Below are 25,743 nucleotides of genomic sequence, written 5' to 3' on the forward strand. Positions count from 1 at the left end.
GAAAACAACGTTTGAAGTTGAGGACTTCTCCCGATGAGCATTGATACCAGAGCACGCTCATTTGGGCTACAGTTTGAATCACAATGTACCAGATGAGTGCGGAATCTGACTTTGGACATTGAATTATTATTATTTAAAAAATGTTGTGTTCGATCAAAACATTCGGTTTCGGAAGTGAATGTAGTGGTGCGTTTGGTTGGTGGATCTGCACATCTGTACTGAGGTAGGCTGTGCAGGTAGCCCAGATGAGAGTACGTCTGAGATGGATGAAGGTGAAAGGATCAGTGATGAGTCTACCTACAAGACTGTACACATTTTTTGGTGGAAAATGTTTGGAAAAGGAGACGGGGGTGGTTTTGCCACAGATGGGGACATAGATGGAAGGGGAGAATCTAGAAGAACAAACAGGCAGGGAGAAGAGGTACAGGAGAACAAAGTAGTAGTGTTTTTTTATCTGAGACAACCAGTAAAATGTTACATCTGATAAAGTTGTCAGATGTACAGTTACTTTCGAAAGTTTTGAGCTTATGCATCCACCGTTTGTGGTAGATGGTGGCAGATTGTGGTAAATTGCGTCTTGGCTGACACTTAAATAACGTGCCATAGAATTATGCGGAACCACGCAAGATGTGCTGCAGGATGCCGCAACATTTAAGCTTATAGGGTTCCAAAAAAGGACTGCAAAAACATACGAAATAGGTTGTTCCAACCTGTAAACGAACAGTATGCTTTCAGTCGCGTGTACTAGCTCTTCACCTGTCAACCGGAAGTTGATGATGTTGCTATGCAACCTCTTGCTAGATAGTTAGCATAACAAATTACTAGTTAGACATTTTACGACTTCAGGTGTATTCTTCAATTCAATCTGGAGAACCAGATGGGCATGGTTTGCATATTTAGGGCTATTCCATTGGTTCTACTGTGCTCGGCAAGCTCAATTAAGTGTAACAAATACAGAACCCAGGTCTGATGGCTACCTGTCTTTTGCTCCCCCACCTCCAAGAGTGTTTCTCTAACGGAACGATGACTGCGCTGGCGATGAAGGTGGAGTCTGCTCCCGGTCAGCTGACCCTGAGCGACCCCGCCCGTGGTCCCACCTACAGTGATGATCGCTTCGCCTGCTTCCACTTCACTGTGAACTCCTGTGGCACCACCAGGAAGGTAAAATGACTATGAAAATGTGCCTCTACTATCAGTGTGTCCACTCCACTGCTTGAAGTTTCCCCTATTGAAGTTGCATACTCTTTTTAGGTTAAAGGTTTCCTGCTACTATGTGGTCAACATCACTCGCACATTGGCCTTCCTGACCAGGCCGCTTGACAACGAGCCTTTTGCAGAGACTGGGACGGGTCAACTAATGTTCAGAATGAGACTCGTTCAGGGTAAGCGTGCACAAATTCAGAATTTCAACTTGACCCCTAGCCTCTAAAAGAATCTTGGAAGGTCTCCTTTACAAAACCATTCCCAAAAATGTAAGCCTTGTGATATATTACTCTTGCGTTCTGAGATATACAGGTGTGGCTATGTAGTAACGGTGAGGAGCTGATTTGGCTATAAATGGCTTGTGTTCATCGGGGCACAACAGGATATTATAAACAAGCTTTTCTTAATGGACAAGTTCAGATGTTGCCCACTGAACACGACCCCCGGTTGTCTTGTTCTGTGTTCCAGACGCCTCGTATAACACGTTCCACCAGGAGGAGGACTATCCAGTGGTGAGGTACCTGAGACAGCCTCTGCACTTTGAGGTGGAGCTGACCAGGTCCTCTGACCCCAAGGTAGCGCTGGTGCTTGACCACTGCTGGGCCACCCTCAACGAGGACCGTGACTCCCGACCCCGGTGGAATCTCATCATTAATGGGTAACATGTTGTTTTTGGGCCTAAACAAGTGTTATTCCACAGGTGTGGTTCCTGAGTAATTAGCAACCTATCATGCTTGGCAGGCCATTTACTTTGGCTACCTTGGCTATGCCCCCATCCATATGTCATGAGTGGTCACAATGGTTTGAGCCATGTGCGGTCTGTCACCAGATCTCCACCCAATATAACACTTATGGGAGAGTCTGGCGCGTACGATCACATGCTTGTTATCACTGACTGGTCCCTGCAGCGTACCATTGGAACATGTAAATCTATTTTAGAAAATATGGCAGCCATGTTTGTCAAGCAAGAACTCCCTAATCCCAGAATGCCGTTCACTGTGCCCATTTCCTGAGGTCTTAACTTAGTTTGGCCACTTCAGCATGTGACAAATCTGTGTACTTGTTACGGCGTACACATGACAAGTAGTTTACAGTTAACTAATCAAAAAGCCAATACAACCTTAGCACGAAAGCTAAACAGAGTTGCAAGATATAGCTCAATCCATTTTGGGAGGTGAAGTCCTTGGGGGAAGGTATTATGGAGAGGATGATGCAGGAAATATTAATAAGATGGGGATTTATCAACAATAAATGGCGGGGCAGACAGTTTTTCTAAGCTAAATATCCCTGGAAAGGGGGTCTGATCTGGCAACCCTGAGGTACCATAGTTTACACTCTGATGCCGTGTTCAAATCAACTAACGAATTCAGTGCATTCAAGACAATGGGGGTACTCCAGTTGAGATCACCATTAGTCTGACAGACGCGTACGTGATAACCTGACTGCATTGTATGGCGTTAGCATTAGCTCATATTCAGTACCACCTTCAAAAGTGTTTTACACACGTGTCCATTACAATCTAGGCAAGAATCAGAAAGCATGAATAAAATGCTAAGTACATTATACTTACGGTACACTACAGTAGAAACGACAGCACGTTACACAGAAAATAAGGCACTTTGATCAGAATGCACGCATGTCCACAGTTATTTGTAAGGAACACAATAAATGTTCAAGGACTGTATACTTGATCTGTGGAAGTGCTTGGGCTTTCTTTTGAGGGAAAGTTTGTCCGGCTCATTAAATTCTCAAATGGAAATGATCTGCAACAGTGAAATGGGCTACATTTGTGAATGAATGAGGCAAAATTAGAAGTTGAAACGGCCTATACAAAATTAGCAGGTAGTGTGCCTTGGTCTGAGGTCAGCGCGGGTTAAATGTCCACATGTTGGAACGGTGAGTGCATTCTGACATCACGCGCATAAAATCAACTCCCACTGGGGCGACTGTTGAAGATATTTGGAACTCGCGTGTGAAAAGGTTAATGTTGGCGTTACCTACACCTTTTTACTCAATGTTATCCTTTTGGTTGGCTAGAGTTCAGTGTTGTGCCAAACTGATGGTCAGTCAAATGGAAATCAAGAGCGGCTGGCAAGCTTGGCTTGCCTTTCCGATTGGTTTCAAACAACTGCTCTTAACACTGACTGAATAGTTGTTGGTTTTTTGTTGAATTCAGGCACAAGTGACTGTCCTAGAGGAATGCGCTAATTGGGAGTTGCTAAACATGAACAAATACCACGGTCAAGTGTAGCAGCATCTTGCTAACCTTATTTAGCTAGCTAATGTTCATGTAAAATCCCTTTTGCCTGATACCCCCCCCCCCCAAAAAAATCCCCCTATTCTTCGTTAACATTTCCCCCGTCGACCGTTTGTCTCTGCTTCTGCAGGTTTTCGCTCTCAAAAGTACACCTTTTTAATAGAAATATAACACGATTAGATGTTCTATGTCCATGACAATGTTTAAAACCCTAGCAGGGAACCACTTTTGAGGTCTGGGAAAAACGGAAGACATGTCGATTTTGGGGTGTTGTTACCCTTTATAAAGGCAAGTGTGCGCCAGGAAGAGACCTTTATTTGGTTAAGCGGTGTTGCTGTAGCGCTCATGGCACCAAACAGATGGAAGGAAACTGAATCAGGTACGGAATATTTGGACTCATTTAGATTTGTAATGTAATTAAATTTTTACCCCAATTTCGTGGTATCCAATAGGTAGTTACAATCTTTGCCCATCGCTGCAACTCCCGTAAAGACTCTGGAGAGGCGAAGGTCGAGAGCCGTGCGTCCTCCGAAACACAACCCAGCCAAGCTGCACTGCTTCTTGACACAATGCCCGCTTAACCTGGAAGCACCAATGTGTCGGAGGAAACACCATACACCTGGTGACCGTGTCCGTGCATTGCACCCCGCCCACCACAGGAGGTCGCTAGTTGGCGATGGGAGAAGAACATCCCTCCCGGCCAAACATCCCGGCTAAGCTTTGGCTTTTTAACTTTCAAACCCACATGGGTGCCTGGACTTGGATTGTCCTATGCCACGTAGCACTTACTTGTGTTTATAATTTTTCCTTTTTGTTTTCAATTACTATTCCCCTCCAAGAGAACCTGTGGTTGTTTTGGAATACCTCAAATCTGCAATTCAATCCATGACACCCTTTAGCATAGATGCTGTAGACAGACGACAATGTGGCTTTTAAAGTCAATTTCAATTTGTATTCGTGGTAAATGCTGCAGATGTTGACTCAATACTAAATTACCTTTAAAAGCTGCATTGTTGGCGATCTAGTGCTATAGCGAGCCATGGTTGAATCCCGGCCTTAACTGTTATGTTGAAGCAAGCTACTTTACAGGAGGAACTTCCCACCTGACTTCCTGTGAAGGGTCCACAGCCAGTTTACTGACGGCAATCAAGAAACGGTCAGTGAGGTCTTTCTTCCCCGACAGGAGACGAGCCGTCCCCATGACCTCAGCCAGTCTCTCCAGGTGCTGAGCAGTGCAGCTCCTCACCGCAGCGTTACGGTGGCTGAGGAAGGAAAAACAGAGCACATCAGTTATATGTCATAGAGATACATGAGTTAGGAGATGAATGATAATGGATTGTATTGATGAAGTCTCATCGATGGATCAAAATGTTCGGTAAAACTTTATATTAAGGTCCCTTAATATACCATTTATAAATTGTTTGTAAAGAGTTTACTTCCCATTTATTAATCATTATTCCTACATTTGTAAATGTCAATAAGAAATCTATAAATAGTTATTTACACATTTATAAAAGCTATTTTAAATGATTTGTTCATGACTTACTAATAAGGTGTTTGATCATAGTATGATCACAATATGTAAATGATTAATAATGTACTACTAATGTACTATAAACCAGTTATAAAGGAGTTACTGTCAAGGCATTTGTTAATGGTTGATTAATGGTTTGACTCACCATTTATATACATATTTATAAATGTATTTATTAATGAGTGCATTTATGAATGTGAGTACATGTACTTACGAATACCTCAGTGCCTCACTAATAGCCCCTAATCTAAAGTGTTCACTATATATACACTTTATAAATGTTTATAAATGACTTGTTACTCCCCAAAGGCTAGCACACATCAGTAGACAGTACCTCTCCACCAATGGCTAAAAATAATCTAAATAACGCAATGGTAAAATAAGAAGTACACAACACAAGGAAGTATAAGACATAACAAAAAAATGTGATTCCATTGAAATGTGACATCTAGCGTTGGGGTGAGTTGCTGCCGGAAGTGTTGTGGAATAACCTAGCATGCTGATGAAAAAGGCAGTTAATTAAAAACTAGCAGTATTTCAATCTTCTCAATTTCGAGATTTGGATAATGGGACAATTTGTGGAAGTCCGGATCTACCCCTTAGTGAGTGTTAATTGACCCCTCTCCCTCTTTACCTCAGCCCACCGACCAGCAGGGCATTCATGACACGTGTAGGGGTGCAGCTCTGCACCATGTGACCCAGGGCAAAGTTGGCGCCCTGCCGGATGAAGGCGTTGGCCTCGCTGGCTTTGTGCAGCAGCACGCGTGCCGTCCCCTCCACCTCACTGTCAGCACAAGACACTGCAGAGCGCAGGTTCTTCACCTGAATCATAGTAACATGCACAGGACCAGCTATTAATGTTGAGCAGTACAACCCACAGACATCAGAAACATGACACAATAATTTGACGTGTTCTCCAAATGTAGCAGATTTGTGCAGATGAATGAATAGGGCAGTGAATGAATACAGCTACCTCATTTATAATGGCAAGGCAGATATCATGGAGTTTAGGCATCAGTATGTCCATGTGGTTCTGAGCCATCACACGGAGAGAGGTCAAGCCCTCGATCTTCTTCTCCCTGCAAATCAGTGAAAGAAACGTAAGCATTTTCCACAACATTTTCCAAAAACATTAAAATTATGTTCATCAATTAGGACTCTGGTCTCTTAAATTCAGAAGTTTCTACGCTCTGTAGCTCAAATCTACATTTCCAAGGACACTATACTGTGCTTCCTTTAGCCTAGCTCCATTGGTCTTGTCTAGGGTGAATGCTCACCAGTCATCAGAGGGAGAGTGGAGCAGCTTGAAGGTCTTAGTCAGGGCCTGCTCTGGGTTGGACAGGGGCTGCAATCTGGCCTGGTTCTTTATTTGGCCCTTTGGCTCACTGGCTGCCTTATTGTCTATGGGTTGACAGCAGACATCTTATTTATGTATTTACTCATTTTCATATCTGTTTGTAGCTTTTAACACTAGTTCATTATGATATCATTTTAAATTTAGCACATATATTTTTGGTGCTCTCCCTGCTCAGAAGCAGGGTCCAATTAACCTTGAGTAAAGGTTATCTCACTGTGAAACAGGCAAATCAAGTGTGGCCCTGGGCTAAAGCCATCTGTGTCTCTTCCCTTCCTACTGTTTTTCTATCAATCTACCTAGCTTCATCTCCCTGTCTAATTTACATTAGTGTGAGTACATGAGAGGGACTGACCTGAGCCGGTGGCAGCCTTTGGCAGGCTAAGGAACCTTATAGGCCGAGGCTGTTTGCTCCTGGGCTTGGTAGGAGGGGGAGCAGGCCTGGGTGGGCTGTCACGCAACTTGACCGGGGTCCCAACATCCAAGTAGTCACGGAGCTCCGCAGGGGTGTTCATATCCACTGAGCTCAGGCTTCCCAGAGAGCTGGTGGCTATTTCCCCCATGGACATGGCCGAGCCCAAACTTCTCCTGCCCATGGCCTTCACCTCATGTACCACCTTTGGTGTAGACCAGAAAACAATGCTCCCATCATAGAAATACATATAGAACTAGTATATACATAAACTAATACACAGAGAGATCCTGTATTCTAGGATCTATTCTATCATGCTGTCAAAAAGAGAGTATCCTTTCTAACTTGTACCCCCACACACTTACTCGGTACTGTATTTAGCCTCGTTATTGTTATGTCATTGTGTTACTTTAATTATTATTATTTTTTTACTTTATTATTTATTTATTTTTACTTTATTATTTATTTGGTAAATACTTTCTTAACTCTTCTTGAACTGCACTGTTGGTTTCACGGTAAGGTCTACACTTGTTGTGTTCGGCACATGTGACAAATAAAGTTTGATTTGATTTTAAGACATGGAACCACTATCTGTTTTGGCAATTTATCAGTCCAAGTATAATTCTGAACTGCAAATGTTCACATTTACAATAAATTCTAAGTCCATCCTACCTTCCAGGCCTCCTCCTTCAGGTGAGGCTCGATGTCCCTCACCTCCTCCATCAGGTCAATGGGTCCGTTGTTGTCAGCACAGCCCTGATCCGACTGGACTTTCAGGGCTTTGACTCCCCGCCTGCCCTTCTTCTTCTTGCCCCTCTTGGAGGGAGCTCCAGTGGGAGGGACGGGAACAGGCCACACGCTACTGCTGCTGAATGACTTATTTACCTGGATGGACTCCAGAGAGTGAGATCCGGGTCGAACTTGGGCTCCGTCCACCCCCACCACGTTCTTCAGTGGGGCCAGAGCTATGTGCTCAAGCCTTCGTGGCAAAGGCCTCGGTGGAGCTTTCGGCCACGGAATGCACTGAATAGAGGGGACGAAGTGGTGCGCGAAGGTGCTGCCAACCCGGATGAGAGCAGTCCGGACATAATTCTCATGGATAGCACTTATCTTTCTTTGCTTTGCTTCCATGGTCTCTTTCTCAGCTCTCTGCATCTGCAGAAGTCTGGCATCACTGATGAAGCCACGATGGCCCTCTGGGACTGGGTAGCTCTCCTGATAGCCCTGGATCACAATGGTACAGTATGAAATGTATAGCAGAAGTGAAGTAGGCAAAATAGTTTCCACAGTGTGTCATAAAAAACCTTTAAGCTAAAGATTTTATGGATGTAGGCCTACTGTATGTCTATGAAACCACAAAATAAACAGTGATATTTTTGGGAAAACATTTGAAAAACTGATGAGCCTTACAAAACTTGAAAACTTGTCCTGGTCATCCTGTTGGTTTAAAGCCATGTTTTGCTTCCTCAGGTTTTCGATGAGACTCTTCATCTGTGAGTTCTCTTTTTGGAGTTTGTCAAACTCACTTGATTTTCTCCCTCGATAAGCCATTGATGATAAATATTAACACTCTCAAAATAAGAACTTAACCTATCTCTGTGAGAGATCTATCAAGAAATGAGTGGAAATTAAATGTTGCTTGTCAGATGGAACCAGCAATGTTATTAAATTTAATTTGAATTTTACCTTTATTTTACTAGGCAAGTCAATTAAGAACAAATTCTTATTTTCAATGACGGCCTAGGAACAGTGGGTTAACTGCCTGTTCAGGGGAAGAACGACAGATTTGTACCTTGTCAGCTCGGGGATTTGAATTTGCAACCATTTATCATGGCAAGGCTTCCGTTACATTGTGATGTCATAATGGGGGTCTGTTGACAGTGCTGAGCACATCAGCACATGGTGAACATCAATGAAAGCTTTTTGATTCCCATATAAAATCATGAATGTGGTGAATTTGTAAATACTATATATATATATATATATATATATATATATATAAACTCAGCAAAAAAATAAACGTCCCTTTTTTAGGACCCTGTCTTTCAAAGATAATTCCTAAAAATCCAAGTAACTTCACAGATCTTCATTGTAAAGGGTTTAAACACTGTTTCCCATGTTTCCCAGGCACAATCCCTACATCAGTGCTCAGACTTTCCGCAATAAACAGAGAGGCTGAACTGAGGGCTTGTAGGCCTGTTGTAAGGCAGGTCCTCATTAGACATCAGCGGCAACAGCGTCACCTATGGGCACAAACCCACCGTTGCTGGACCAGACAGGACTGCCAAAAAGTGCTCTTCACTGACGAGTCACGGTTTTGTCTCACCAGGGGTGATGGTCAGATTTACGTTTATCGTTGAAGGAATGAGCGTTACACCGAGGCCTGTACTCTGGAGCGAGATCGATTTGGAGGTGGAGGGTCCGTCATGGTCTGGCGCAGAGTATCACAGCATCATCGGACTAAGCTTGTTGTCATTGCAGGCAGTCTCAACGCTGTGTATTACAGGGAAGACATCCTCCTCCCTCATATGGTACACTTCCTGCAGGCTCATCCTGACATAACCCTCTAGCATGACAATGCCACCAGCCATACTGCTCGTTCTGTGCATGATTTCCTGCAAGACAGGAATATCAGTGTTCTGCCATGGTCAGCGAAGAGCCCGGATCTCAATCCCATTGAGCACATCTGGGACCTGTTGGATCGGAGGGTGAGAGCTAGGGCCATTCCCCCCAGAAATGTCTTTGTACTTTCAGGTACCTAGGTGGAAGAGTGAATCTTGAATCTTGTTATGTTCATACAAATATTTACACATGTTATGTTTGCTGAAAATAAACGCAGTTGACAGTGAGAGGACACTTATTTTTTTGCTGAGTTTATATATATATACACAGTTGAAGTCGGAAGTTTACATACACCTTAGCCAAATACATTTAAACTCAGTTTTTCACAATTCCTGAAATTTTATCCTAGTAAAAATCCCCTGTTTTAGGTCAGTTAGGATCACCACTTTATTTTAAGAATGTGAAATGTCAGAATAATAGGAGAGATTGATTTATTTCAGGTTGTATTTCTTTCATCACATTCCCAGTGGGTCAGAAGTTTACCTACACTCAATTAGTATTTGGTAGCATTGCCTTTGAATTGTTTAACTTGGGTCAAACTTTATGGGTAGCCTTCCAAAAGCTTCCCACAATAAGTTGTGTGAATTTTGTCCCATTCCTCCTGACGGAGCTGGTGTAACTGAGTCAGATTCCGTTTCCTATCGCTTCAACAGTGTCAACAGTCTTCAGACATAGTTCCAGGCTTTTATTTTGAAAAATGAGCCAGAAACATAACATTGCATCAAGTGGTCACATGAGTTTTGCTCGAGCAACCAATTTTGGACAGCTATTGCTTTTCCCTCTCCTACTGTGAAAGATATTTGCGGTTGATATATTATCGATCATAATTTTAAAAACAACCTGAGGATTGATTATAAAAAACTTTTGACATGTTTCTGTGGACATTATGGAAACTATTTGGAATTTGTCCGCGTTGTCGTGACCGCTCTTTCCTGTGAATTTCTGAACATAACGCGCCAAACAAACAGAGGGATTTTGGATATAAAAATAATGTTTATGGAACAAAAGGAACATTTGTTGTGTAACTGGGAGTCTCGTGAGAACATCCGAAGATCATCAAAGGTAAACAATAAATTGAATTGCTTTTCTAATTTTCGTGACCGAGCTACTTGATGCTAAGTGTACTTAATGTTTTGTCTAGCGATCGATAAATTTACACACGCTTGGATTGCTTTCGCTATAAAGCATAATTTCAAAATCTGACAATCAAGCAGCTGACCAATTACGCAAGACTTTAGTTCGAAGTTAACTGAAATTAATCAACAACTGGATACATTTCTTTCTTTCTAAAGTGAAACTATCCTCCGCATTGGAGTATCTCTACAAGTATACGTTTAACCAGTATTTCAGTTGTTTTACCGTCCCATGAAGAAGTGTGGCAGGCCTGTGAGGAAGGATCCTACAGCCATGAGGAAACAGCCCATAGCAATGAGCCTGGGCCGGTGCAGCTTCGCCCCAAAATGGCTGACCACAGCCAGGAACAGCAGGTTACCTGCAAGAAACCACAACACTACAGAAGTCAGGAATTGCAAATTATAAACACTGTTTTTTTCCAACTAAAAATGACATATCAGTTTGGATACTAGGTTGCAACAACACAGCATCAAATACAACAATGTTAGGGGTTTGACAGTAGAGTCATGGACAAACGCCAGTCAATCAATTAATAGGAACAACTATAAAACTGTATTTATATATATATATATATATATATATATATATATATCAATACTGACAGTATTGAGAGCAGACTCTGATTGAACCACACATTTTTTTTATCATATTGTAGTCTGTATCTGGTTTTTACTACATGAATTCTCAAGCAACTCAATGTTATTGTTGAAACCCATCTCAAAGCTGCCGTCTATGAGTCCGATGAGAGAGCTGGACAGGTCAAAGTGTCTCTCTGAGTGATGGCACTCTTCATGTAGGTCCCTGACAGAGCTTTGGTGAAGGAGGCGAACGACAGGGCCACGATGAACTGCTGACAAACACAAGAGAGAGAACATTCGTGTGTGTTTGTCCGTGTGTATGTGCATGCGTGGATGCGTGTGCAGACAGAGTACATGTGTAGCTGAGGTGGCCTGCAATAGTAAAAAGAACGGACACAAGTTTAAGTCTGCAAAGTTCTGCCGCTTTCTTTATTTTGAAGAATATTTTTTTTCTCTTGTTCAATTGTCTATTTTCTTGTTAGTACTTTGAAAATATTCACATCAAACAAGTGCACACTTTAAATTAAACAACAAATGCACTTTACCTAAAGCAGAAATAAAAAATGTTCCACAAATAACCCTGTCTTAGTGTACGGTTTCACATGAAAACCACAATGTATTTCACATTCATACAATAGAAACACCTATATATGAAACCATAAATAACTGAATGTTTCTCTATATACCTCTACCTCTATAGAAAAGTGACAACAATACATTCAGCTTTAAGATAGTGGCACCTCCAGAAAATCGTCTCTCTCTCACTGTATGCACTAAAAGTCCACCAGACTGAGCGTGCTCGGCCAGTTTACCAGCTAGTGAGCACAATTTTACACAAAACAACCAATAACATGTAAAACCAACTCAGAAATCCCTAACAAATGGATTCTTGATAAAAAATCTCCTAGACAAAATCCAGTACAAGTCAGCTACTCAGTAAACATAGTCTTTGTGACTCGTAAATGTTTTTTTTTACCTCAGCTAGCATCAAGCTAACATACACTCTCACTCAATGTAAATCACCTTCTTCTCTCACTCAGTTCGACACAAAGCCAAAACAAAACCTTTCCTAACGTGATAATATCTTGACAAAGTTGTTAAATAGCATGTTATTACATATTGTGTATATATTTGAACGTTTGAAGTGCTGTTACATACCTGTAATAGTAAAAGAACTGACACAGTTTACCTCTGTAAAGTTCTGGTCCTTATTCTGCAGATGGTGAGCACTTGACCAGAACTTAATGTTTCTCCTGCTACAACAGTGCAACAGCGCCATCTATTGGCCTGATGGACTGCTGACGATAAAGTATGTAGAAAATCCCATTAAGATTCATTAAGACAAATACAGAAACAATTAGGGGGGATAAATAATAAATGGGTGTCTGTTTTTAGTGACTTTGTTTTCAACCCATTACACATGCACAATCATACATGTGCATTTAAAGCATTATTAAGATCCTTGAGTGTGGAACTGCAGGGCGTTTACGCAAAAAACACATGAATTTCACATGAACACGGGAAGTGTACCAAAAACATGTTTTTATGTAATCTTATGTGAAGATAATGTGATAACATGTAAAGCAATATGTGATTACATTAAACTACACATGTGAAAATGTGATCACGTTGTGTTCCAAAATGTAATTTGTGCTCACATAAAATGTAAGTTGAAATCATGTGGTTTTTCTGTCAGGGCAGGAATATAAGATGCATTTTGATGTTACATGATCTTGAAAATGCAATGTTCTTTGAGGTTCTTCCATGTTCCTTTCCATGTATTTTCCATTTTACTTTCCCTCAGTCCTTTTCACTTTCCTTGTCAAAACAAGCTCTGTCCCCGTCAAGACTTATTCAGCTTCTGATGGATTTTAAACCATTCAACAAATAGTTTTATAATGAAGAGTAGACCCAACTAAACACCCTGGATTCTTTACACACACATTGAAAGGCAAAAATTTCGAATTTGGACTCATCAGACCAAAGGACAGATTTCCACCAGTCTAAGGTCCATTGCTTCTTGGTCCAAGCAAGTCTCTTCTTATTTTTGGTGTCCGTCCTTTAGTAGCGGTTTCAATGGAGCAATTTGACCATGAAAGTCTGATTCACGCAGTCTCCTCTGTGAACAGTGCATGTTGAGATGTATGTGTTTCTTGAACTCTGTGAAGAATTTATTTGGGCTCCAATCTGAGGTGCAGTTCACTCTACTGAACTTATCCTCTGCAGCAAAAGTAACTCTGGGTCTTCCTCATGAGAGCCAGTTTCATCATTGCGCTTCATGGTTTTTGCGACTGCACTAGAAGAAACTTTCAAAGTTCTTAAAATGTTCCATATTGACTGATCTTCATGTCTTTAGTAATGATGGGATGTTGTTTCTCTTTGCTTATTTGAGCTGTTCTTGGCATAAAATGGACGTGGTCTTTTACCAAATAGGGATATCTTCTGTAAACCATCCTTACCTTGTCACAACCCAACCTGTTGGCTCAAACGCTTTAAGAAGGAATGAAATTCCACAAATGAACTTTTAAGAAGGTACACCTGTTAATTGAAAAACATTCCAGGTGACTACCTCATGAAAAGGTTGGAGAGAATGCCAAGAGTGTGCAAAGTGGTCAAGGAAAAGGATGGCTACTTCGAAGATTCTCAAATATAAAATATATTTTGATTTGTTTAACACTTTTTGCTTACTACATGATTCCAATTGTGCTATTTCATAGTTTTGATGTCTTCACTATTATTCTAAAATGTAAAAAATTGTAAAAATAAAGAAAAACCCTTAAATGAGTAGGTGTGTCCAGACTTTTGACTGGTACTGTATATATTATGGTAATGCAAATATGGTACAATCCAAGGGTGCAAAGCTTTTGGAGACTTACCCAGAAAGACTCACAGCTTTAATCGCTGCCAAAGGTGATTCTAACATGTATTGTGAATACTTATGTAAATTAGATATTTCTGTATTTCATTTTCAATACATTTGAGAAAAAATTACAACATATTTTCACTTTGTCATTATGGGGTGTTGTCTGTAGCTGGGTGAGATGATAAAAAAACTATAATTTAATCCATTTGGAATTCAGGCTGTAAGAAAACAAAATGAGGAATAAGTTAAGGGGTATGAACACTTTCTGAAGGCACTGTATATCTGCAAGAAAGTGATAAATGAGTGACTCTTTGAAAGGGGGTCATATATACATTGCCTTATTAAAAATAAAAATAAAGCTATCGTGCTATAATCGGCCTAGTTTCTCAGACCAAATCTTCATTCTGGTTTAAACAAAGCAATCTGATCATGCTCCAGTAAAATACACGCTACAGGGAATTTAAAAAAAAAGGCTTCTGCAAAGCACATATACATTGTCCAATCAACATCCACACATTGATTTCATTCTTCGGGTCTTTATTCAAACACAAACACACGTGGAATAAAATGATCTTTCAGTGTCTTGTTGCAGGTTGTGCAATGTTCGAAAGTGTGTGAGAGATTAGCATTAATGTTTGTGTATGAGTGTGGGGTCAAGTTTGGACGGTCGTACATATGCAAATAGGCAAGATTGTACATTTCAGGTCCATGGACAGCAGCAATATCGGCATAGCGATATCTGTCATTCAGCACCACATGACAGTAGACAGCGGCCATCTCATGTGAAGTTGGCACTGGGGAAATCCCATGTAATGAGAAGCGAGGCCAAGGAGGCAAAAAGACTGAAGGAGAAGACTCCCACAAGAACTCTATACTAAACTGTTCTGCCACATTCATTTCAAATGTTACATCTTTCGATTTGTAAATAATAGGGAATACATCTGCAAATAATTGAAACTGATTATTCAAACTACACTGTACAGCTTTTGTGTGTCTGTGCATCATAGGTACAACAGTAAGCAATTCCGTTCTCAAATGTCTGTTTATTGTGAGAAACAAAAGGAAAAACACCTGTTAGACCATTACAATGCGGACTGTCATGCATTTTTACTATTACCAACAAGACAACGAAGTGATACGTGTCATGGAGACTAAAAACGGAAACTTTCCAAACACCAAAAGTTCCTACGCTGAGCGATATTGTTTACTACACTATTATTCATACAATCCAAGTCATACGTTTATTGTCATTCATACTCTTATTTTTAACCGAATATCTTTTCAAAAGTGTCCATTCTGTCAATTCAGAGCATGGAAAAATATTGGAATAATGTGCTTAAGGGGACTGACACTCAAGCCGCACAACAGGATAACACAACAACCACATTTTCAATTGACAATCATTGCTTTAAATGGATGTGGTCGATAGATTTGTATAGGTGTAGCAGTGTGATGTTGTTCCCCTATATTATGCACCAAATTGCACACAAGGACCAATTCAAATCGGCCAGGTCAAGAGGGGATGTTAATAATTTGATAATAATACTAATAATTCAGTGTATTTTTTTAAAAATTTAATTACAGCTGCATAGCTAAAGTGTACAAACACTTTGTTACAATGTGGATAATATAAAGATATTGTATAGGCATATATAAACAATGTATTTAACTTGGAAACCAAGGTTGGATTAGTTGGTCTAAGCAACATGCACCTGGATAATCGGGTCATGAATCTGGACGGGCTCCTACATCCTCATATACACATTATGACAAAATAAAGAGTTTAATGTTTCACGAAATAAAGACATAGAAGCATACCCAATTATACAGGTTCTACACATTCCATTTCTCCATGGCAATAGAATGTAAACATTCTATTTTGCGCCAAACATCCCTACAACTCAATTCTAAGTGCAGCATATTGGAGGACTCCAGCCATTGATCATTCGCGACTTTAAGTCACTCCTGTTATCTCTAGATCATCCCGTATATCTATAGCGCTGCATTTCTTCCCCATCTTACCATGGATAGGGTTTGGTGCATTCCGGAGTTCACTTATGGTCCCACAAAGGTAATCTTGGGATAAATTCATTTTAGCATACTGTAAATGCCTGTGCATAATGTGCATAAGAAAGCATCATTATTTTCATTATCTTCAAAGGATTTCTGTAGAAGCAGCCTTTATTTTCAGACTCTGCAGGCCTGCTGGGAGGAAACATATTACAATAAACAGGTAAGATTCAGCCCACAAAAACATAAACAACAGAAAAAGAGTTGTATTTCAAGACAGTTTAGAGAAGGTGGTCATAAGAGTTCTTAATAATCACTTGCAAATTGTGAGGCATGAGCAGTTGTGAAATGTTGCGAGAGGCCCTTCTGAAAGCACATGATATGGTATTTCGTGGCACGGTCTCACACCTTACCTCATCTTGCAGAAGAAGCTCATGGTCCACTATCTGCTGCTCCAGAGTCAAGGCCAGGTCTCTCCCCATGTCACCACGGAGCACATGAGCAACTGGCTGGTGTCTCAGGGCAAAAAATCTCTTAGGGAGAGGTGAGTACCACGTCAGCACTCACATTCACTCCCATTCCCTGCCACCAGCAGCACTCCAGGAGGTGTGGGTAAAATAAACAACAGAAAAATCAGAAGCCAGGAAAGTTGAATTGATCTGTGTTTTATTTGAAGGGTGTGGAAGGAAACCCTGGAGGAAGGAAACGACCTCGCTCGGCTGGTAAGAGAATGAGAGTTAGAGACAAACTACAAGTTAGTGAGCTCTTTACTAGCCTTTCAACAACGAGTTAGCACAGCAGAATAGATCTGTTGTGAAATTACACCAATGGGACTTCCTGTTTCATACTGCAGGCCTGGGAAGTAAACACTTGCCTAAAAATGATGAACATAGAGCACGAGGCTTTCTGCAAGCTCCGCCGCTCCATGCACCCCACCTCCCCAGCTGACATGTGAGTTCCATGTACTGCCCTGCATATGACTTGATCCATTTATCTACACATCTGGAACTACGCAGAAACAGACTAAGACAGTGTTCTAAGTGAGTACATTGCACATCGTTTACCTTTGTTTTCTCCTTATTGTTGATTTCAGCGATCCGAAGGTCCACAGCATCGTGGAGAAAGCTGTGAGAAGCATTCTGGGCGAGCAGTCCAATGAGCCCCGTAGCAACCTGCTCAGCCCATCTCAGGTGGTGGTGGAGGTGGTGCCCAGGCTCCTCCTGGCCCTGTGGCTTCAGCCAGAGGAAGGCCATTCAGAGCACCCAATCCTAATAAGCGGGATGGCCGTGGGCATGGTGGCGGCCGTAGTGGAGAAGCTCTCCTGCATGTTAAAGGACCCTTCCCCTCACATCCCTTTCTCCCGGGCTGCTGCTTTTGACTCTGTGCGGTCGATCCTCGGGAGAATCAGTCAGTCCTTCTCCACCGATGACCTGCTGAGCCCTTTTTATATGAGCTCTGTCTGTGGCTTTGTGGCTGACGAGGTGCAGAGCTGCTTCCAGCCCCCTGCAGCCACCCTACCAGTCCCCCCTGTGCTCACGGTGGCCGTTTCCACCACACTACCAGCTGGCATCCAAGCAGGTGAGTAGCAATGATAGAGAACACTCTGACAGATGCCTGTTCTGATGACATCTTGGTGCCTTGTAGTAGTAGAGCTCATCAGGATTGTTGTTTTCACCCACAATACAGACCCGGCTTCTTCCCACCTGGAGGTTGAGGACATCACCCCTAACACAGAGGCAGATCCGGGTTCTTCCCACCTGGAGGTTGAGGACATCACCCCTAAGACAGAGGCAGATCCGGCTTCTTCCCACCTGGAGGTTCAAGACATCACCACTAACACAGAGGCAGATCCGGCTTCTTCCCACCTGGAGGTTCAAGACATTACCACTAACACAGAGGCAGATCCGGCTTCTTCCCACCTGAATGTGGTGGACACCACCCCTAATACAGAAGCAGAGCCCATCTCTTCCCTCTTGGAGGTTGTGGACGTCACACATGAAGAAAGGATTCTCACGATGGCCGTCTTCGCCACTCTGCCAGCTGACATCCAAGCAGGTGAGTAACACTTAGAGAGCACTCTGACAGGTGTCGTTTGTCATGACATCTTAGTAGAACCTTTCAACTGGCCAGTGTTTAGAAGCTACGGTTTGCATTAGTTTACATTCTGATCCTCTTTTTTCCCTTTCCAGAGGATGTTGCTGTGGTCATCCCGGATGTCACCCCACACGTCACCAAGGATGTGACACTGGATGTTCCATGCAGAGCTAGGAAAGGGGCAGTCCAGGCGATTATTTTGCAGGCTTTGGAGGGCAGTGTGCTGCTGCGCCTGCCACAAGGAAGAGGAGGAACAATATTAATTATTCATCACACCTGCAGAAAAGGGATTGAACCATAGAGCATTAAATTATTCACATTATAATTGAACTCAATTCTGCTTTTCTTCTGTTTACTACTTAATTTCTTAACTTTTCTATAAACTTTCACTTTGCAAGTGTGGATTAGGTTGTGTAAATAAGTGGGACACATCCCAATGTTGATGCTTTGAATAATTTACTTTGTACATTTAAAAAAAACATGTCTTATTTGACAACAAAAATGGAGGGCGCTCAACCAACGTTGAGTTGAGGTGCAACCAAATATTTGAATCATCATAGAAAAGGAAAAAGCCCAACTCTTGCTCACTATAAAAAATGCATTGTTTTATTCAAGCAAGGTTAAAAGATTAACGTTTCGGCCTAGTCTTTGACAATATGCAAGTTCTATTTGCCCAGTAAAAGGGTGACCCAGACTCACCCTGGTTCTTGGGGGTTGAAGACAGTGAAAAATGATCATTAAGTAAATGGGACTTCTCAATTATTGAATACAAATCTTGACTTGAGGATTAGAGCTGGCAGGCTGACTTGCTAGGCCTGAAAGCCCTCTGCCTCTACCTCTGTGTGGTTCATCTCAACTAAGAGCTTGTGTGGGTTGTCTTTCTCTGTGGGTGTGAATCACTATGACCTCTCCCTCTGCCTGCCATTTGGCTGATCAGAAGCCATCTGCTCTTTCTTGCTCACATGAACAGGAGGAATGGCCTCTGGGGTAACCTCCTCCATCTATCTAATGCCTCTTCCACCTCCACTTTCTGGCTGTGTTTGATTGAGGTCACTCGTTCTCTCTCACTGGGTATTGGATAGTTCCTCCTCCTCTATGTCTTTGTGAGGGTGGAGGGAGTTATCCTGTTCCGGCGCCCTCTAAGGGTGTGCATCATAAACTCTTTCGGTGTGTTGAAGGGTTCAGTGGTTTTGGAGGGAGTCTGAAGTTCGATCTCTAGCGATAAGTGTAGGGGCTGTCCCGTGGTGGTGTCCCCCTCCCTCCAAAGGAGGAGCAACTGAGACATGTTATGAGGCCAAGGAAGATCACTCTGCAAGGACGGGATAGGACACATCACAACACTGCAGCTCATTCATATTCAAACACACCTCAGAGTACGGACACAAACCCCCCTCCCCCACACATAGACAATGAACTTACCTGTACATATCAGAATCATACATTCTACCCCCACAAGTATTGATCCCCCACCTCAAACATGTTGAGTCAATTCCAGATGCTGGAATGCAGGTGCAGTAGGGCCAAGTATGTAATGATGTGATACCCGTGTACCCCATATCTGACCAGGTGAATCCAGGTTAACGCTATAATCCCTTATGGATGTCACTAGTTAAATCCACTTAAATTAGTATAGATAAAGAGGAGGAGACAGGTTAAAAAAATATTGTAAGGCTTGAGACAATTGAGACATGGATTGTGTATGTGTGTCATTCAGAGGGTGAATGGGCAAGACCAAATATTTAAGTCCCTTTGAACAGAGTATGGTAGAATTTTGTGTCAAGAACTGCCATGCTGTTGGGATTTTCACACTCAACACTTTTCCCTGAGTATCAACAATGGTCCACCACCAAGGGGGGGAAACTCAATAGGAAGGTGTTCTTAATGTGTTGTTCACTCAGTGTAGATCAATCCCTAGCATATACTTTCATTTGTATGTGTACTGATACTGTAAATACACAAATTATATTAATGTTATCTACAATATATTATAATACCGTAAGCCTCCCTGCTGCAGGGGCATTTCCTCCTACAATTTTGAGCTGATTTTCTTCACTTTAGCAATATTTTGTATCTTTGTTCATTTCACATTTATTGTGTTTGGAATGGCACTGTTACTACAGGAGATGATGCTATCATAAAGTATTTGATGTAAGTATGTAGGATAATTACCCATAATGCTCACTGACAGAATTTCCTAGTTCTGACTTGAAGGGCCTTCTATGATGTAGGGCAGGTCAGTAACCAAATTATTTTACTGTGCCCAGTCGCACACAGACTTTTATGGTCACACAAGTTGCCACCGGTGGATTCAAGATGAGTAGCCTAACAATTATTTACATGGCCCCAGGTACATTTGCAATCAAATTATTTTTCTGTGAGAAATCAATAATAGTTAAACACATAGGATAACAGTCAGCAATTGACAGTGAGCAATGAGCAAGATAAGCATAGACGGGAAGTTGACAATAGCTTATTATTAGTGTAAATTAATCAGATCCAATGATTTACCGCCCTTAGGGTGGGGTACCGCTAGTCATCATTATTATAATGACCATCTCAATCATTATCACCATACCATCATAGACTTATTCTTCTGTATCTGAGACTCATCTGACACTACCTTAGACATGGCAGTCTGCAACTCAATACACTGCCCCTGCATGGTGTTCAGCGTCCCCTGCATGTGGTTAATCGAATGCTTAACATCGTTCAGCAGGATCTGAATCTCAAGCCTGCAAGAAATAAGGTGGTTCAACACACTGAGATGACGAGAGGCTTCAGACCATGCCCATTGGACCATCTTTAGGATTCTTTCTCACTTAACACCAATCTTATTAGGAATGTAACTTTGTGCAGAAGATGTTACTATAGTGTTATTTAGAAGGAAAAAAGTGTACTTTGTCAGGCGCCAAAAGGATGACGGCATGTCTCCCTGCTCCAGTGAGCTCTGCTGGCAGGTCTTGCTCACTGTTGGAGGAACAGGAGCCAAATTAGAGGAAAAATATCTATGGTAAGATAATGTAATACAATCTTTAAACCCATCAGAAATATAGTGCTTACCTCCATGAAAATATTGGTCCATGTTATTTATGGCTGCATTGTCCCAATGTTGACCACTAGTTCCAACTTGTGATGAGAAGGTCTTGATGAAACGATCAAGTCAACATTTTGTTAGACATTTCAGAGATAGCATTAGCAATTGTACACGAGACAGTGCTTCCAGATATTGAGGTATCTTCCTTCTGAGGTATGTAAAAAAAATATTGTGTGTGAGTACTCACATGAAAGGTATCCATGATTCTAGATGAAGCCAATCATGTATGTGATTACCATCCTATGGGTCAGCAATGGAATGATTGCTACACAGCTTTCAGGAGACTTTATGTCCTGGGCCTGGATGAATCATTGAAATACAAGTAATATTGTGAATTTGTGATGAATAATTGCCATTGTAATTTGGAATATTCCATCAAAGTTATTTGTTTTGACAGTCAAAACAACTAACTCTTACGATTAATCACTTGACTTGAGTAACTTGAGTTGACGGAAGTAGCAACTTTATATTCTGACCTAGACACTAACTTGTGCAATGCCTAATGCACAATCTATGCATGTTATTGGCTCATCATAGTATATAGCCGAGGGTCTCATAGTCCAAAAACAGCATTGGCCATTGGACTGCTCAGTCAAAACAACTAACTCTTACGATTAATCACTTGACTGGAGTAACTTGAGTTCGGAACTAAAACATTAAAAGTAGGCTATAGCTTGACACATATCCTTACGTTGGACAAGCCTATCCAAAAGGCCTGTCCAGTCGTGCGTGAAGATACCTTTAGGCAGATAAAAGCGCGGTACGGGTTGAGACACACTCGGTAATGTGAATCTGTAACACTGATATAAAAACACGTTTTCATTTATAATTTACAATGTAGAATGACCTGCAAGCCAATCAGAATCTAGTTTTAAACAACACCACGGGTTCCATGGAACGTCACAAACACATTAGGCCACTTGCGTCACAGATTACAGTCACTGAACATGGGTTTAATAGCTATATTGGCTATATGTACAGTATATGCACATCGTATTGAATTGAGATTACATTTACTGCACCACTGTAATTATTATACAGTATTACAAAGAAAGAGATACAAAAATTGCTTAGAAAAGCTTGAAAAAGTCTAATTTCCCCGGGCCACTCAAAAGTCAAATGTATGTACGCATTACAGTACATCGCTTTGGATGAAAGCCTCTGCCTTCAAATCGCTGACTCTCACACATATTTACAATCTCGCAATGTTTATTTCTGGCGCTTTCACATTTGCGGGATTTTGTGAAGTAAATGATGCGCAGGAGAGCTCCATGAAATCAGTGACATGGTCAAGATGGCGACATGAGAGGGTGGAACATTTCTAGCTGAGGAACAATTTTTGAGTTTTCTCACAAAGTTTATAGTTTTAGACTGCAGTTGCAAATTTGTTATTTTCACAAAAATGATATCTAACCATACAATTAATAATTTTGTAATTATTCAAACCATTGACATATTTTTTACGATTTCCAACGAACAAGCTAGCTATCGAAACGTTTCAGCGTGTGCCGTTAAGTTAGCCTGCTAACGTCTTCATAGCTAGTAGCATGAAATCAGGACATGACCAAACTGTTGCTGAGATAATGGATGTTGAAACTTCCAAGGAGAAAAGAGGCATTGTTGAAACTCACTCATATGTTTGCAGTGTAAAAAAGGGGGGTGAATGCGATTCATACCCGAATACCCCAACTAAGGAGCAACTTCCAAAGAAGCTGAGAAGTGAACCATCAATGAGCCAGCTACAGGACAACATCGTCCGCATCCTCACGGCTAAAATCAGAGAGTACAGATAACATCATGAATTTGGTGTAAAAGAACACTGTCAGTATCGTTAACCTGAAGAAATCGATTGATTTCAGTGCTGAGGAAGTTAAAACTCTGAAGCAGCAGAACGCAACATTGAACATTCAGGTTGCAAAGCAGGAGAAGAAACTCACTGAAATGGAGTCAAAAGGTAAACGAGAATGACCGGTATAGTCGGAGATGGAATCTTCGAATTTATGGAATAGCAGAAAAATTTGAAGAGAACATCAAAGCAAGACATTTGCAGGGCAATAGGAGGAGCGAAATGTTGTTGCAGGTTCTCTGGATGTAGTGCACCGCCTGGGTAGGCTGAGAGATGGGGAAAACAACCAGCCACCACGACCAGTGATCATGAGATTCATCTCCAGGACAGTGAGGGACATGACATGGAAAAGTGCAAAGAAAAATGACTATTTAAAGAAGAACAACCTGAGGATCTGACAGCATTTGACAAAGAAGCTCAGAATCGTCTGTGGCTGGATTTATCAAGTGAGTTGTGCAGGACTGAGTTTTATTTGCATCTGATAAAACGTTATATTTCTTGAGGAAAGAGCATTGTTTGTGTGAACCAAACTTTTTGTTATATATATTTATTTTATGGCAGGGAAATTCGCACTGACACTTAATGTTAGCTTGATGGCTATTACTTTTTACCAATTTATGGTACAATGTTATTTGCAATTGTATAAATATATATATAGAGAATTTAGGTCACCCACTTGCGTGGTGCAAAGGACTGTTTTTATTTGCAACTAGTAAGAACTTTTCTTTTTGTGAGACCCTGGTTCATGTGAACGTATACAAGTTTAATATTCTTCATCTAGTCACTGTGATAGTAAATGTCCATTTCTGTTTTTCTATTAATGCTAGGCGAATCGTAATATTTTTAAGAGACAGGAATGAGGTTTCTAAAGCAGTTTCCTGTATTGAAGACTTTTCTTAGTTCCGGGTTTGAAAATGAATATCAGTAAGTCAGTCTTATTTCCATTCAAGGATTGTGTTTTACAGGAAGTATTTGGTATCCCAATTAAAGATAAGGTTACTTATATTGAAATTGTTATATGCAAGGATGAAAAACAAAGGACTGAATTGAACTTTAACTAATTGAACCTCGGGTTGATGAGAGATATTTCGTTATACGGTCGAGTATTATTATCCAAAGCTGAAGGGTTATCCAGATTGGTTTATGTCTCGTTGTCACTTGACTTACCCCCTAAAATTGTAAAGGACTTAGATAAGATTATTTATAGTTTTATTTGATGTGATATCCACAAAAATGATGTGGATATATTGAAGCAACATCTCAAGACATCAGTCAGGAAGTTAAGGCTTGGTCGCAAGTGGGTATTCCAAATGGACAATAACCCCAAGTATACTTCCAAAGTTGTGGAAAAATGACTTAAGGACAACAAAGTCAAGGTATTGGAGTGGCCATCACAAAGCCCTGACTTCAATCCTATAGAAATGTGTGGGCAGAACTGAAAAAGCGTGCGCGAGCAAGGAGGCCTACAAACCTGACTCAGTTACACCAGCTCTGTCAGGAGGAATGGGCCAAAATTCAGTAAACTTATTGTGGGAAGCTTGTGGAAGACCAACCGAAACGTTTGACCCAAGTTAAACAATTTAAAGGCAATGCTACCAAATACTAATTGAGTGTATGTAAACTTCTGACCCACTGGGAACGTGATGAAAGAAATAAAAGCTGAAATAAATAATTATCTCTAGTATTATTCTGACATTTCACATTCTTAAAATAAAGTGATGATTCTAACTGACCTAAGACAGGATTTTTTTTACTAGGATTAAATATCAGGAATTGTGAAAAACTGCACACTATTCTTATTATTTTTTAATGTATGTATATAGTCAACTATAGTCAACTATACAACTTCTACTTCTACTACTACTACACTTTATATCATCCAATAATATATAATGAAAAACACTCAACATGAAGAATTAATGCAATTATGTTAATTTCAAATATTTATTTTGAAATATAGATTAGGTGCTCTTCTTTTTATAGCAGGAAGTAAAGGGACTGGACAAGGCTTTGCCTATAGCTGAAAACATCCTGGAAATGAGCGAACGCTTCCTTGGTTTCTTCTTGGTGGAGCATACACTCTCTGTCGGCAGGATTGTTGATCATTGGACAATTGCTGGGGGAAAAATGTAAACATAACATTTTCTTTAACTGACCCTAGTTAGTGTGAAGAATTAGTATTGCATTATTATTATTTAAATTGTAATATTCTACATAATTTACAAATGTCGGGCAGCAGGTAGGCCTAGCAGTCTCAATCCGCCTATTTAACGCAGAAGTGTTACATAGGCCCCCCCAGGGCTTAGACTGTTTAGTGCCAAAAAGAAGGGGATAAAAACATGCAAAAAATATATATACATATAAATAAATATATATTTCGTCAACTTTCTTATATCTCTCAGATTTAGGACAGACACTTCAGTTCCATGTAGTGAATCTGTTTATTCAATGCGTTTGTATGGGCAAATAGCAGTAAGGCCGATACAACGCCTCGGCCCAGACAGGGCTTAGACTCTTGTGGGTTAAAAAGCATGATCATACAAAGGTGCCACTCGTGTGGAGGCAATCAAAAGGCCACGCTAAATGTGCAGTTTTGTCACACCACACAACGCCACAGATGTCTCAGAGACAGAGACTGAGAAAATAGGCGCAAGGAAAAACGCTGGTGACTTGTTTGAGGGAGCGTGCAATTGGCATGTGACTGCAGGAATGTCCACCAGAGCTGTGGCCAGAGAATTGGAG

General features: G+C 41.1%; 2 protein-coding genes across 5 annotated transcripts; one reads left to right on the plus strand and one right to left on the minus strand.

Moving 5' to 3' along the window:
* The first annotated feature begins 1,023 nt into the window (after nucleotides 1–1,023).
* LOC116370532 (zona pellucida sperm-binding protein 4-like) lies at nucleotides 1,024–1,957 on the plus strand. Its single transcript, XM_031819790.1, has 3 exons — nucleotides 1,024–1,134; nucleotides 1,235–1,382; nucleotides 1,672–1,957. Exons 1-3 carry the CDS (start codon nucleotides 1,024–1,026, stop codon nucleotides 1,863–1,865), a joined length of 453 nt encoding a protein of 150 aa, XP_031675650.1. The 3' UTR covers nucleotides 1,866–1,957.
* A 2,510-nt stretch (nucleotides 1,958–4,467) lies between these two features.
* LOC116370533 (TOG array regulator of axonemal microtubules protein 2-like) lies at nucleotides 4,468–12,361 on the minus strand. 4 transcript variants are annotated; one of them, XM_031819792.1, is made up of 9 exons: nucleotides 12,253–12,361; nucleotides 11,229–11,366; nucleotides 10,742–10,874; nucleotides 7,433–7,984; nucleotides 6,704–6,965; nucleotides 6,272–6,395; nucleotides 5,968–6,073; nucleotides 5,629–5,816; nucleotides 4,472–4,722 (listed from the first exon to the last, which is right to left on the minus strand). In XM_031819792.1, the coding sequence occupies exons 4-9, from the start codon at nucleotides 7,913–7,915 to the stop codon at nucleotides 4,539–4,541; spliced, it is 1,347 nt and encodes a 448-aa protein (XP_031675652.1). In that variant the 5' UTR covers nucleotides 7,916–7,984; nucleotides 10,742–10,874; nucleotides 11,229–11,366; nucleotides 12,253–12,361; the 3' UTR covers nucleotides 4,472–4,538. The 4 variants fall into 4 exon arrangements, with proteins under 4 accessions (XP_031675651.1, XP_031675652.1, XP_031675653.1 ...); XM_031819793.1 differs by having other exon boundaries at nucleotides 11,229–11,363; nucleotides 12,253–12,335; XM_031819794.1 differs by lacking the exon at nucleotides 11,229–11,366 and having other exon boundaries at nucleotides 12,253–12,302.
* Between the last annotated feature and the right edge of the window lie 13,382 nt (nucleotides 12,362–25,743).

Source organism: Oncorhynchus kisutch, unplaced genomic scaffold (assembly GCF_002021735.2).
Source record: "Oncorhynchus kisutch isolate 150728-3 unplaced genomic scaffold, Okis_V2 scaffold2604, whole genome shotgun sequence".
In the NCBI taxonomy this organism is placed as follows: domain Eukaryota; kingdom Metazoa; phylum Chordata; class Actinopteri; order Salmoniformes; family Salmonidae; genus Oncorhynchus; species Oncorhynchus kisutch.